Source organism: Boeremia exigua, assembly GCF_020726555.1.
Source record: "Boeremia exigua strain MPI-SDFR-AT-0100 chromosome Unknown C7974scaffold_6, whole genome shotgun sequence".
NCBI lineage: Eukaryota > Fungi > Ascomycota > Dothideomycetes > Pleosporales > Didymellaceae > Boeremia > Boeremia exigua.
The window spans coordinates 1,424,386-1,438,213 of NW_025763523.1; the positions used below are offsets into that span (position 1 = coordinate 1,424,386).

General features: G+C 55.9%; 7 protein-coding genes across 7 annotated transcripts; 3 read left to right on the top strand and 4 right to left on the bottom strand.

Annotated features, from left to right (window-relative positions):
• Nucleotides 1–423: 423 nt before the first annotated feature.
• C7974DRAFT_424497 (uncharacterized protein) lies at nucleotides 424–3,103 on the top strand. The gene is made up of 2 exons (XM_046144432.1): nucleotides 424–1,086; nucleotides 1,137–3,103. The coding sequence occupies exons 1-2, from the start codon at nucleotides 822–824 to the stop codon at nucleotides 2,900–2,902; spliced, it is 2,031 nt and encodes a 676-aa protein (XP_045997228.1). The 5' UTR covers nucleotides 424–821; the 3' UTR covers nucleotides 2,903–3,103.
• A 95-nt stretch (nucleotides 3,104–3,198) lies between these two features.
• C7974DRAFT_186782 (Spo7-like protein-domain-containing protein) lies at nucleotides 3,199–5,073 on the top strand. The gene has a single exon (XM_046136499.1). The coding sequence runs from the start codon at nucleotides 3,446–3,448 to the stop codon at nucleotides 4,931–4,933; it is 1,488 nt and encodes a 495-aa protein (XP_045997229.1). The 5' UTR covers nucleotides 3,199–3,445; the 3' UTR covers nucleotides 4,934–5,073.
• A 486-nt stretch (nucleotides 5,074–5,559) lies between these two features.
• On the bottom strand, nucleotides 5,560–7,193 carry C7974DRAFT_311344 (Alpha/Beta hydrolase protein; the record flags this gene model as incomplete). The annotated part of the gene is made up of 2 exons (XM_046138307.1): nucleotides 5,560–6,993; nucleotides 7,047–7,193. 2 exons carry the CDS (start codon nucleotides 7,191–7,193, stop codon nucleotides 5,560–5,562), a joined length of 1,581 nt encoding a protein of 526 aa, XP_045997230.1.
• Nucleotides 7,194–8,564: 1,371 nt separating this feature from the next.
• On the bottom strand, nucleotides 8,565–9,274 carry C7974DRAFT_186787 (uncharacterized protein). The gene has a single exon (XM_046136500.1). It carries the CDS (start codon nucleotides 9,180–9,182, stop codon nucleotides 8,748–8,750), a length of 435 nt encoding a protein of 144 aa, XP_045997231.1. The 5' UTR covers nucleotides 9,183–9,274; the 3' UTR covers nucleotides 8,565–8,747.
• On the bottom strand, nucleotides 9,275–11,429 carry C7974DRAFT_454196 (Alpha/Beta hydrolase protein; the record flags this gene model as incomplete). Its single annotated transcript, XM_046145905.1, has 5 exons — nucleotides 9,275–9,838; nucleotides 10,142–10,384; nucleotides 10,473–11,138; nucleotides 11,192–11,266; nucleotides 11,333–11,429. 5 exons carry the CDS (start codon nucleotides 11,427–11,429, stop codon nucleotides 9,753–9,755), a joined length of 1,167 nt encoding a protein of 388 aa, XP_045997232.1. The 3' UTR covers nucleotides 9,275–9,752.
• Nucleotides 11,430–11,884: 455 nt separating this feature from the next.
• Nucleotides 11,885–13,056, top strand: C7974DRAFT_394548 (uncharacterized protein). Its single transcript, XM_046141891.1, has 2 exons — nucleotides 11,885–12,585; nucleotides 12,646–13,056. Exon 1 carries the CDS (start codon nucleotides 11,992–11,994, stop codon nucleotides 12,580–12,582), a length of 591 nt encoding a protein of 196 aa, XP_045997233.1. The 5' UTR covers nucleotides 11,885–11,991; the 3' UTR covers nucleotides 12,583–12,585; nucleotides 12,646–13,056.
• Nucleotides 12,722–13,717, bottom strand: C7974DRAFT_376304 (uncharacterized protein; the record flags this gene model as incomplete). Its single annotated transcript, XM_046140265.1, has 1 exon — nucleotides 12,722–13,717. One exon carries the CDS (start codon nucleotides 13,715–13,717, stop codon nucleotides 12,722–12,724), a length of 996 nt encoding a protein of 331 aa, XP_045997234.1.
• Between the last annotated feature and the right edge of the window lie 111 nt (nucleotides 13,718–13,828).

Here is a 13,828-nt window from a genome sequence, read left to right on the forward strand (position 1 = left end):
AGGCTCGAAGTTATCTACTGTAAAGTGATCTTGGTTGTGTAGGGCAAAGTAGTCGAAATTCAGGCGGAAATGGCAACCAACCCCCTACCTGCAATTGATAGCTTGATAAATGAACTTGGTAACACAATGAGAACGCCAGAACATACAGATCCTTTACTGTAGTCACAATTTGGACTTGTGTTACTTGGAGTGTGATCTATGATGAGTATTAAGTTACGCATCTGGGTGGAAGGAACCCCCGCACATGACGCTAGTGATGTGATTTGCTGATACTTGCACACTCTATTGCTTCCATGGGGCTTCTTCAACGGTCGAACCATATCACAGAGTTTCACTGGTACATAGAAGCCATACCTAATAACATGGTATGAATCGTTCCGCCCCCACTTACGAGCGCCAAAGCTTCGTGCCAGGGCACAGCGTCTGCTGTCACTCCACCCAACCACTCCGGTTGAATCAACAACGACGCTCTATCATTATCCCCATCGTATCCGAGATGCCAAGCTCACCATTGTCGGCATTGACCCGAACATCTTGCTGGAACAAGCAGGTGGCACGATAAGCCAAGCAATGCGGCCTGCGTTCAAGCATTGCGCTATACTGGAACAGGCATCTGAATAAGCGTTTCCCCAATTTCTGGGCAACAGTTTGCCATCGTTACGTAGCATGGATGAGTGAGGAGTATGCAGCACGGAAGACAGGGTATGCAGGTACGATGTAAATTTTCTCCTTTTAACCCAGTTGTCGCCGTTGTGACGGTTCCTGGTCCGTCCAACCTGTAGATTCTTCGATTGCGAAGCCGATCTCAGTTGACTGCAACAATGGCGCCTCAAGGCTGCTCAACGGCCTCTGTGGTCGTTCTCGCAGCTGCGATGCTCGGCACGACATCAGCATTCCCAGCACATTCGCTGAGGACCAGGGCGCCGACGACCCCTTTCGCGCCAATTGACCCTCAGAACTGGGTCAATCCAGACAACATGACGTGGGACGACTTTGTCGCTCCACCAAGCACGTCCTGGAGCGACCCTGCGCGCAAGGGTCGAGACCGCAACTTCAACATTGCTATGGTCACTGTCGACTATCCTGGTAAGTAAGTATCAAAAATGTAAACCACTCACAGCTAACGGTCCCTCCAGATTCTCCGTTCGTTGTTACTCTGGCTGCCAACTCTGATATATTCGGTAACCCCCAGCCGCTCGCTGCTGGCCTGAAACGCGAAGATGTACCCAAGTTCTACCACGACTTGCTGAACGTTCCCAACGATCTCAACGAGGGCCACACTCTCCATGAGTACTGGATGGGCGATTCGTTCGGCAAGTATGGCGTTGACTTGACTGTTTTTGGCCCTTATCGCATGCCCGCCAAGAGCTATCAATACGGTGTAGATGACGAGCAAGGTGGTTTCAATGAGAATGCTTGTCCTGAAGGCCCGCCATGCTCAGTCGACCTTCGAACAGACGCTCTGGGCGCGTGGCGCAGGGACGTTGGTAATGAGACAGCTGATGCGTTTGAGCTGGCATTCATCCTGTCTGCTGGACAAGATGAATCTTCCACATGGCAGGAGTTCGGAGAGATGAAGTTCTTGACCAAGGAGGATGTCCCGGCGGAGTTTGGACCACCAGCGAACAGTTCGCTCCCCAACTACGCTGATACTCGGTACGTCGAATGGACTTCTTGGGCTGCAGCCTCAACTATCTGGCCTAACGCCGGCGGCGGCTCATCCACTCAGGGTGAATCGAGTGGTATGGCCACTTTCGCTCACGAGCTATCTCATCTTCTCGGAATTGGTGACAACTACAACAACCCCTACAGTATTCCTCCGCGCCGTGCATACACTGGACCCTTCAGCATGCTTGACCGTGGCTCTTTCAACGGCCCCGGAGGTCCTCACACTCGCTGGCAGATCCCACCGGTGCAGGGTGCATCTATGGGCTCTCTCCACACCATGCGTGACAAACATCAGATCGGCCTGATTGACAACACTCCTATTCTTCAAGTGTCACGCTCTGGACTTGCCACTTCTGGCGCTGTCATTGCTGAGATCACTGCCCGCTCCGTTGACCCGGGCACCGGTCTCATGGGTCTCAACATCACCTTCGGAGCGCAGGGCGACCTCGCACCGGCGTGCAACATCTCTCTTGACGCACTATGTGATGGTCGTGGCTACAATAATTACAACATTGAAGTCGTTGACCGCATGGGCGCTGATTCGTTCTGTCCAGACTCGGGTGTCATGATTAGCAAGACCAAGAACCGCGACCGCTCACAGCCCTTCCAGTGGGTTATCGACGCAAACCCACAGGACGCCCACGTTGTTGACTTCTACCTGCCAAACGGCACGGCGAGGTACTGGAGCATCGGCGACTACCGCCAACTTGCCGACGCTCTGTTCCACGCTGGCACAAACTCTGGCAGCGAGTTTGAGCACGTCGATGAGGCGAACGGTCTCCACTTCTACGTGCTGGACATCAACCGCGACGCCTCCGGTATCCTGCGCTACACTGTCGGCGTGCGATCTACCAACGAGGCGTCGACTGCGAAGCACGACGTCAAGCTGCGCCAGGGCACTGCGTCAGGCAAGTCGTCAGAGGGCCTGTATTGCACGTTCCAGCTTGACAACACAGGCAAGGCCGGTACGAACACTACGTCGGCACACCCTCAGGATCTATCGGCGTACCTTGGATCCGACATTTTCAGGCTCGATGCCAAGGTCGAGGGCAAGGGATGGGAAGTAGGTGTCCCCAATGCGTTGGCGTACGCCAAGTTCGGCGAGAGCACGGAGGTCAAGGTCGCTGTGAAGAGCGGGTATGGTGCTGTCAACAAGGCCACAGTCAAGCTGACTGTAACGAGCGAGAGCGATCCAAAGGTGAAGGCGCAGAAGAGCTGCCAGGTACAGGCGTAGATAGATCAAGACGACCATTTACTTCCCCTGCCCTCTTTGCTTTTGAGATGGAGCTACTATGAGGGGATGTTAATGTTGCGCATGCGTGTAATGCTAGTGTATATTAGCGTTAGGTTCAGGCCTACCTACTATAGGCCTACTGTAGGCCTCTCAAATAATAATGGACAGGAAGCCCAAGAGCTGCCTCTTTGTTACTAGTGCATGCACGATGAGCAGACTGTGTGGGGTGAGCTGACAGGCCAGCGATCGTAGCCTTCACCGCCTCGCTAAGCGAGACGTGCCGGACCGCGCCTCACCTCACGTCTCCCCGGAGGCTGTCCGTGCAGGCCACACACATTGCTCCCTACCCCTCACGCGACCTGCGGTGGTGCATTGGTGGGTGCAGTGCAGAACAGGACCGTCGCCGATACTCGCAGCGCCGCGCAAAGGGAGCGTTGGCACGCGCCGCTGTCGTGCGACTTTCACGTGCAAGTGCAAGACGCTGGGCTATAACAGCTACAACAGCCCGACCGGACGCAGCGACGCTCTGCGCAGCGCGCCACGATGCCGACGCTCGACCAGATCGTAAAGGGCGCCCCGCCTCCCAACACGTCCGTCGACGAGGTCGCAGCCTCCGCATACGCAAGCCCGCCGCCGCACATGGCCGCCTTGCAACACCCGCTCCCACACCACGTCATCGACGTCAAGCCACCGCGTCCGCCGACGCTCAGCGACCCCACGTCGCTGCTGCCCAGCTCGCCGCCGCAGATCTACCTCAACCTGCTGATCCTCGAAGCCAGCCTGCGCAGCCAGTACCTCACCCTGCGCGCCCGCCGGCGCCAGAACACATTCGTCCTGACCCTGCTCGCGCTATGGATCGCCTTCTTCTTCTACCTGCTGTGGCTCCGCCCACGCGAGGACGGCAAGGGCATCGGCGGCTCGCAGTACTGGCTGCTCGACATGCTGCAGAAGGTCGGCTTCATCACGGGCGTCGTCACCGCGCTGCTGTTCTGGGCCACGGGGCAGTGGGAGCGCGGCGTGCGCTGGCCACGGCGCTGGATTGGCGTAGCCAACCGCGGCCTGCGCGGCATGAATGCAAAGATTGTCGTCATCCGCGGGCCCTGGTGGCATGAGCTCGTCGAGTGGGCCCGCTTCATCGAGCCCTTCTCCGGCGGCCTGTGGGGCGGCGAGCAGGGCGGCAGCTCGTACCACTTCATCAACGTCGTGCAGGAGAAGAACCACGCCCTTGACACGGGCCGCCCGCGACACAGGATCGTCGAGGATGGCAAGGAGTACGCCGAGGAGGACATTGCAATGGGCGGCGACTACATCAAACTGCTGCTACTCCCCAAGCCCTTCACGCCAGACTTCCGCCAGAACTGGGAAATGTACCGCACCGAGTACTGGGAACGCGAGAACGAGCGGCGCCAGGAGCTCAGGAAGCGAGTGCGCGCCCGCCAGCGTGAGATTGCGCGTGAAGAAGGCGGCATCTTGTGGTGGACTGGCTGGCGAGGCTGGAAGCGCGCCCGCGGATTCTCGGGTCGGAGTGGCGACGTCGAGAAGAGCGGGCACGCACACGTCCACAGCCACAGCCACAGCAACAGCTTGAGCGCAAGCAACTCACACCGCCGCCGTCGACCCAGCACCCTCACCCACGCCCGAGACGGGAGCCACTCACGCACCTCCTCGCGCAGCTCCACCCCCGGCCCCGACGACGAGCGCCTGCGGCCCCTCGAGTCGCGAGAGCGCCGATGGAGCACCAGCACCGCAGGCAGCACACGCTCTGTCTCCGCACCACGCGGCAACACAATCACCCAAGGCAACGCTGCGTCCGCGCGCCAGCCTCCCGCGCGACCACACCTGCCCGGCAGCACGGGGAGCGGCAACAGGCCCGGCACGCGGACGAGCATGCTGAGCAACGCGTCAAGTATGAGCGAGCTGGAAGACGGCGGGTACGAGGCCACCAACGAGAGCAAGCCGCGCCCACAAATCAGGAGGAAAGGGAGTCGCGAAAGCGGGAGCGGGAGCGGGAAGGAGGCTGCGAGTGCGTAGCGAAGACTGCGTTGGACGCGTTTCGTTGATGTTGATGATGATGACGATGATACCACTTTCACATTTACACGCTCGTGCGAGCGAGCATGAATGCAGATACGATCCTACAATGCTGCTACCAAACTGTAATTGCGACCGTCACTGTATGAACCCTTGGGCCGGGCCCGTGCACTGTCGTGTATTTCCCAGTCTGGTTGAGCACTTCCGCATCGGGCAATTCTTTTCTCTGCTGCGGTGATGTCACGTGCGTGCAGTCCGCAGTGTGCGCCCGTCTTACTGCATGCAGCTTGCAACAGGCTCACGGCACATTGTTGGAAGGAATCTACGTGTGCGTATCTCCAGTCGACCACCAAAGCCAATGTGCTGGTTTGCGCAGTCGGCGCCGTTTACAGTTTGCCAGTGTGAGTGCATGCAGCTCGCGCCCAGCGCAGTTTGCGGCACGGTGCAGTTCGGCTGAACTTACTGCGCGGTACAGTGCAAATGAACCTTCCACTGCATAATGCTGTACGAGACTTCTTGAACACACGTACACTCGACCAATTGAATGATTAGAATGTATTCGCTACAAAAAAACAAGCTTCGCTGTGAATCTAAAGGTCATCTACACAAGCTATGCACACCTCGTATCATCGCTCCTGCACCGCCTTGCTCTGTGCCTTTGTCTCCCGCATCTCCTCCAGCATGACATTGTTGAACTGGTCCCACCCATCGAGATACACATGATGCCCTGCCTTTTTAATGATGACGACCTTCGCGCTCGCATTATCCTGAGCACGCTCCTCTGGACTCTTGCCGGCGAGAAGACGTGTGCGCTCCTCGTTGAGTTTCTGTTGCGCGGCGCGGCCGCCCTCGACGTCCATCCAGTCGTTCTCGCCGTACATGAAGACAATGGGGATGCCATTCTCGCGTTTCGGCTGCGAGAGATTCGCAGGAGGTGTGTCGCCGTCTACGGATGGGGTGGCGTGCGGGCCTATCCACTGTCGGCCCACGCCTTGGATGCGGCGGATCAGTGGTGAGCGTGCGAAGGCGCCAGGCGCAAGCAGATAGCCCAGGGCGTACTCGCTGCTACCCCGCTGGCGGAAGAGCGCGTAGCTGTAGTCGTGCAGCGCCTGCGCTTCCTCTTCCGGCAGATGTGAGAAGCGCCGGCTTGTCCAGCCTGAGACCAGGCGCGGGCCCAGCGGCCCACTCCAGCGGACGAACGAGAAGGGGGACAGCACGTTGGCTTCCCACAGGTATGTGAGCCAGCCGGGCATGCGGCGGCGCGGCGGCTGGTCGGGCTTTTCAGCGTTCTTCTTCGCCTGATTGAGGAAGTTGTTGTTGTCTGCTGTCGTGGGAGGGACGCCGTTGCGCGGCGCCGAGGCGTCCTGGGTGAACTCGTTGACCATGGTGGAGTCGTTGGGATCAGGCATCTCCTCGTTCACTGCGTAGGGGTCTTCTGGTATGCCGACAGGACTTGCAAGGATCAACTTGTTCAAGTGGCCTGGGTATTTCAGAGCGTATGCAACAGCGAGGTAGCCGCCCAGACTGTGACCGAGCAGGGTGAAGCGCTCGAGGCCGCGCTTGATGCGCCACTCCTCCAGGGCGTCGACGAAGAAGGACTCGGCTTCTGCAATCTTGCCGTCCTTGTCTTTTGCGTTGATTTTGAAAGTCGAGCGGCTGCTGCGGCCCATGCCGGGCAGATCCAGAGCGTACACCTTCCAGCCCTCAGCGCGCGAGAGGGCCTCGAAGTTGCGGTAGAAGAAGCCCAGTCCTGCGCCGTAGCCGTGGAGCATGACCAGGTTCTCCTCAACCTCCTCGCCCAGACGCTCCACGCTGAACTCGTTCAGGGCGCGCCCTTTGCCGCTCAGCTCGACCATCTGCGAGTTCCATCTGCGCGGGCCGTACGGATCTGTGAGCGCGCTGGTGGTGACGCGGTCTTCGGAGGTCCTGGGCGGTGCTGCTGTGAGATCCGCCGTCGACGCGGGCGCCGAGCCCGTCTGTGTATGTGTCGGCGGACTCTGCAGGTGGGGGACGAAGGAGAGCACGCGGTGCTCGGTGGCCATGGGGGAGAGGCCGGCCCACTGTTCACGCGTTAGCAGCGCTCCATGCGCTCACGGTTGGAGCAGCAGCTCACCCATTGCGAGAAGCCCTCGCTCGCGCTCAACGGGAACCACTTCGCGATGCGCCCTGGAGCCTGGCCCTCGGCTCTCTGGCTCGCAAGCGGGCTCTGCTGCGTCTTGGCCCCAAGCTCCCCACCTGCGCTATCGTCGTGCGCAGCCATGGTACTGCTGTTCTTCTCTCCAATCTTGAGCGGCGTCGACAGACTCAGGCTGATGTAACTTGCGCCACCAAAACCGACCGTCTTCTGTAGTGCGCCTCGGGCGGCAGGTCTCGTTCTTAAATAGAGCCGCAGCATACGAAGCCGGGCGGAGATTGGGTGTGTGAGTGAAATATTGGCGACCAGATACAGCAAACACCTCAGGACGCGCTGAGGCGCTGCTGCGACACTTTTGTATGTGCTGACGTAGCGTTGCGGACGAGCGCGCGGCGAATGACTACGTACTGCGCCCGCCGTAGAGCACCGGCTTTAGGCTTTAGGCGATCGGGCGAGCAGTCTCGCCGCGTCGCCGTTCTGAACTGTTGCCTGGAGCGTGCAGGCGTCTGTAGGCACCGCTGGCAACGATATAGGGGCTGGAAAGCGAAGGACTCGTGTTGATGACGAGAGGTGCGAAGTGGAAGTCATTGGTACATGACACGGCGTTGATGGCACCTGTTCTGCTAGATCGTGTCGGCGCTTTACTTTCCCTCAACATTGTCCATGTGACTACTGCCCCTCGATTGATTTCTACCACTATGTGCCCCGCCTATTTGCGAACCCGCAGATGCGGTGAAGGTGCTGTAGCGCCTCACGTCCCAATGTTCCTGGTGTGCTGTGGTGAGCGCCGCTGATTGGGCCGTGAGGGCACTGCAGAACTCGAGCAACAGAAAGGCATCATCTGGCAGGCGGGAATCATCTTGACGTTAGCATCAAGATCCAACGCGTGGAAGCAGTATTCGGATTCAACTTTTATTCAGTGTCATCTTAAGGATGAATTGTGACAAGTGCGTCGAGTCGGGGACCGGGGCGCTGCGCCTCATGCTGACAGTATAGATCTGCGCCACCTGAAACCCCATACGCTTGATGCAAATGGCGATCAAACGGGTTCATACCTCCCTCGCATACGTTTTCACTCCTCCCTCGTGCCACACCAGGATCGTTGCAAGGCGTGGCAATGCTTTCCTCGCTGCTTTCATGTGCGTCTAGTTTGCTCGAAGCGTGTGAAGCGAGACCAGGATTCTTGGACCCTAGCAGCCCAGTGTAGTGGAAGCGAGATCTCACAGACGCATTCCTAGCATCGCGGGCAGACACACCATGCTCCCAGAGGCAGCCGACTTCAAAACCAGAGTTGTTCTCGTATATCAAAGACATTACTGTTGGCAAACAACCCGGAGTCGGTGAGGCGAAAGGGATCTGGTCGATACAGATTCTGGCTGAGGGCGTCGCGCTGCAAGCAGGTGCGGACTTGTCCAGGGTCGACACTGCGTGATGGTGTACTTCGTAGGAATGGATATGGCATCTTCAATCTTCCGGACCAGTACTCGCTATTGCATCCACAAGTCAGGTGGAGTTCAAGTGCTCCGCTCCGCTCGCGGTCGCCGGTGTACACGCCATTGAGACGGTGTCAATTCGTAGCAAAAGGCTATTGTATCCCAGAAAGTGCAGTGTCGTCGAAGCAAGTGTAAAAATGAGATCAGGCTTTGCGAATGATTAGTGCCGCGATGCCGTCAAATTGCTTCACACCATCGGCTTCGGCTCCTGCACGACAGGAACGGTGCTGTTGCTGCTCCATTGACTCTGCAGGCTCTCCCTAGGGTGGTGCTTCTTCAAAAATCGGCTGCTGTCGCCTGGTCGCTCGGTAGATGATCCGCTGTCGCCTCTCCAGGCAGGTGCCGGTCTCTGAGGAAAGTTGTAGTCGGCCTTCTCATTCAAGGTAGCTTCGCTGGACATTGAGCTCTCGAGCATGTCGGGTCCCGAGGCAGCTCTCTTGCGGCGCATGCAGCAGCAATTACGGCCATTGCTGTAGAAGAACAAGAGCCATACACAGACCCAGATAAGTGCAAAGACTGGGATGACTCCAACGACGACGAGTACACCAATGGCGGTTCCGGAAATACCCCCAGAGGACGAGCCCTCTAGGAAGCGAGGCGCAAGGTGAGCAATAGCAGGCATGTTGTAGTAGGGTTGTTATTATGAAAGTTGCAGGAGTGGCGGCGACGATATAATATTAAGAGTTCGGCGGCTACAACGGTCTTGAAGTGGATATAATAGTGACAGGTGAAACACAGGCGACTGGAGGATTCGTTGAAAGCGGGTCTTGGAACAGCGAATCCGCGAACAAAGGCGGTCTGTGAATTCACGAAAGTATGAACGCAAACCGCAAGTGAAGCGCGCAGTGGGCTTTGTATCCGGTGAGTCCGCTTTGGGACGTCATGAGAAGGCCAAAGTAGGTGACGCACCAGGTCACCGAGACATCTTGGAAGCCGCCGGCGCTTGGAAGTAGCGGCTTCGTGGTCTTGGTCCACATCTGCTGCATTAATCATGCGTTGCTTTTGCAGACGTTGCGTCGCTGCCGCTGCGCGTCGTGAGCCTGAGGCTGTCTGCGTTCCAAAAGTCGACACAGCCTCTCTCTGCAAGACGCATTTAGCTGAAGCTGTACAGGTGAGTTGCACAGAGCATTGTCACCAGCACGGAACGATCGGATGAGAGCAGTATTACGCAAATAGACCTAGATCCAAGACTCTACAAGCGCGTGGTCGAAGCCGTCAATCCGAAAGTCTGGAGAATGACAAGGGCGATTGGACTCCATGTCATCATCTGGTTGTGGTCTAGAAGAATGCAGTTAGCCTAGAGCGGTTGATTGCCGTGTCGGCCGCCGCAAGTGAAGTCATTGCGCTTGTGCGCTTCGAACACCAGCATCCGTTGTCTCCACCCACAAGAAATGTGGGCTCAGGTAATACGGAGCAACGTGAAAGAAGTCCGCACAATGCTGATTTTGAACAAGGTGTGCTTGCCAGCCCTTGAATGATCGCCAGGGACCTCACGATCTCCAGAAGCGATCTAGGAGGGCCGAAGCCGCCACGAGCACGCCAACTCCTTGGACTTCTTTGTACCGGGCGGGGTTAACTCACCTCCATGCTTGGCTATGAGCTTCTCGATGCGCGCAGTACCGGTTTCCCAGATTTCCTGTGTGCCAGCCTCGCCCAAATCGACCGCCTCGTACTTTGGCGTTGGCGCACTCCACGCATCGTCTTCCGCATTCGGTTCAGTCGCAGCTTCGACTGTTGATTTGAAGAGCTCTTCGGTCTGGTTCCATGGCATCGTGCCGTCATCCTCAGCATGCACGAAGATTAATCGCAGTCTGGAGTATTTTCCTATCGCTCATGTCATTAGTTGCAGTTCTGCAATCGACATTCGTTTGACGCGACACTTGCAGCCATCAGCGACTCTTTAACAACTTACGAGTAAGCGCCTTTAGTTTTAAGTCTGTTCTCCACGTGTCCCTCATCTTGCGACTGAACCAGTTTTGGAAAACTGGGATCATCTTGACGGGAGCGAGCACCGGTACGACGCCACCAATGGAATATGAGGCGAACGCATTACCAGCATTCGTGAATGCTGCACAGAGAATGATGCCTGCGAATTCGACACCTAATTCAGCATACTGCAATGCTACAGCCGTGGAAACCGCCGTGCCCAATGAATGACCAAGAAGCGTGATGCGATTTGGTGCAATCTTCGCAACGTTCAGCGCCCATTCAACCACCGCTTCAGCATCGTTTCTAAGACCAGCCTCTGAGGGCTCGCCACTGGACTTTCCAAAGCCACGGTAGTCGAAAGCCAGTACAAAAACCTTCTCACATGCACCGGAGGCGTATGATCTATATTCTTCTGTGCGTCTTTGCTGCCCAAGCGTTGCCGCATTGCCATGAAAGTAGATCAGCAGCCGTGCTTCCGGGTCATCTCGCAGCAAGCGGAATGCAAGTTTTTCTGAGACATCTTCAACACCAGACTGCTCACGTACGAAGTCTTCCAGATTTCTGGCATAGACGCCTAGCGGCGTGACGAGCCACGTGAACAGTCGGTGACTGTCTTTTGTTGCGATATAGAAAGGCGTGACCTGGTTTTCTGTGGTGTATGAGCGGTGCCCTGATGATCAATTACGGGGCCCTTGGACGCACTCATGAATCCAGCTCTTTCAGGTTCATCCAGCCATTTGCCAGGGAACATTGTGACCCAATGCAGGTACAGCATTTCTAGACGTTTCAGCAATCGCACGTGACTGTGCCTGCAGCTACCCGACCGCCGCGCCGCTCACTTACGCTTCTGTACCCATGGTAAGCAACACAATAGGGTAGCAGGCAGCCATATGCAGCTGATGAACGAAAGTGTAACGACGATGCCGCTGCCGATGCTCATATCGACGATTGTGTTGTCGCAATGACAGAGCAAGGTTCTGAGCCGCGTTTGCTCCTTTCGGCGAGCCTGCCGACGTGCTTGGCTCGCAACCACCAAAGCTCTCACCAACTCTGTGGCCTATGCTCTGATGCAATACATAGTGCTGAGGTATGCTGTTCGATGTGCGATGCCTACACATCTATTGTAAGGGCTCAGAGCAACGACATTGCAGCCAAGAGCAGAAAAATTTCGGCTTACTGTCTGCTGGTTTCACGACAAAATGTGTTCCTAGGACTTACCTCTTTGTCGCATATCGTGCATCCTATGGTTGGTAATGATCCCTACAACACCCTGTACGCTTTTGGCCGTGTAGGACAAAGCGGGGGTTGGGGGAGAGCTCAGAGTTCATTGGACGCCTCTACAAACACAATCTCCGGAAAGGCACATAGCAAACGTTGAGATAAGCGGGGCTGATGCCTAATTCCTGCTTACAATCTGCATTCTACTTAAATACGTGTCATGAGTCACTCATCTTACATCGAACCCGCACGAGAGAACCTTCTTCACAAAGACAGCATACAACATGTCGACCTCGAAAGCATATCCTGGTTCCTGTCACTGCGGCTTCGTCCAGTATCAAGTTCGCCTCCAGCTCCCTCCTACCAACGATGGTCAAGCGAAATCAGTTCGTTTGTACAAATGCAATTGTTCAACATGCCAAAAGATGGGTTTCTTCCATTGCCGACCGATAAACCCCGAGAATGATTTCATCCTTATCTCACCCACCAACATTGACGAGCTCGGAGACTATCGTGTATTTTCGAAAACGAATGGCTGGTACTTCTGCAAGAGATGTGGTGTCCGTGTTTTCGGCGTAGGTGGCGTGTGGGAGTCAAAGCAAATTGATGTCGAACATTGGGCAGGCGAGAAGCGCGAAGAAGAGAAATCGCAGCTAGTCCTGACATCTAAGCCTACGACTAAGACGAAGGTAGTCGATGGGAAAGACGTGACGGAACCTTATCACTACGTCAGTGTGAATGCGGTCACGCTCGAGCCTAGCGAGGATATCGACCTCAGAATGTGGCGTGAGAAGGAGTGGCTCTTATACATTGACACCAGGGAAGGAACTGGAAAGCCTCGTTCAGATAAGCCCCACGAAGGTGGAATGTACTGAGAGGTAGGCCACATCTATAAGGCCATATATGAACGAAGTCACACGGCACTAACAATGTGGAAGGGGGTGACGGACACGGCGCAATCAAAGTTTCCATTAGGACACTGTCTACTCAATCTATCAAATCAAAGTCCAGTATCTACCATTGGTCATGGTTCGTAGCTAGACTAAACCGTTCCTTGAAACGCGATTCCCCATCTGTCCGAGCATAAGGCATCTGCTCAGTTTGATTATTTTGTTCCTGCTCTGCAATTATCTCATTCGCCTTGTTCACAGCCCGCTGTTGAACAGACTCCCGATTCGACGGATCCGAGGCGGTGTGGAGATAGCGGTCAATCGCCTGTTCTTTTGCCTCCTGTAATGAACGCTTGATTTCTGCCTCACGCGGCGCAATCACGTCTTTGATATACTTGCTGTGAGTTTTTGGAAACTCGGGGTTGATCAAGGTCGCGTCAGCATCGCCCTCGAAACGAGCAACTGCTGCAATAACGTGCGCGGGGATTGCTTCTTGCGGATGAGCAAGGTCCTTCACAGAGTCTGCGTCCTTGCTCTCTCCATCAGGATACCCTACACTACTCGCTCGATCGGTCAGGGACTCTTCATCTTGGCCCTCGAGGCGGGCAAGAGACTTTATACGCATGCGGTCCCTGTACATCCGCGCTTGCAAATCCATAGGTCCTTGTTCCAGATCCCACGGGTGCTTGCGCTGCTGTACCATCTCCGGCGTGATCACTTTCAGATCACCATTTTTCCACTTCCTAAGCTGATCCTCATTGTGAGAACAATTTGAGCATTTGCCGAGGCAGCGGAGGAGAACAAAGTACAATAATGCGACTAGCAAAATGAGTGCGCAGATTATGGCGGCTACAAGGACCGCTACAGTGATTGCAGGGGTTGGATCTTTGCCAGTTGCTAGAGGCGAATCGAAGTTAGTTGGTAAGGGTGGGATGACGGTAATCGTTGACATAGATGCCGAGGAATCTGTCACCGTCGTCGCTGTTGCTAAGGTCGTGGTAGTGCTGGCTAGCGACTCCAACGTCGTGGCCATGCGGGAGATAGACAAAACAACAGAACGAGAGGCTGGTGTAGTGACAATCGAAGGTTCAATCAGGGTATGGACAACACGAGACGACATACTTAGTGCTTACCGGAAGACGTAGTATAGACTCGAGTTGTTCAAACGTGTGATTTGGTATTTATGTGAGCGATAGTGGAATACTCTGACAGAGGTTATTATATGAATACA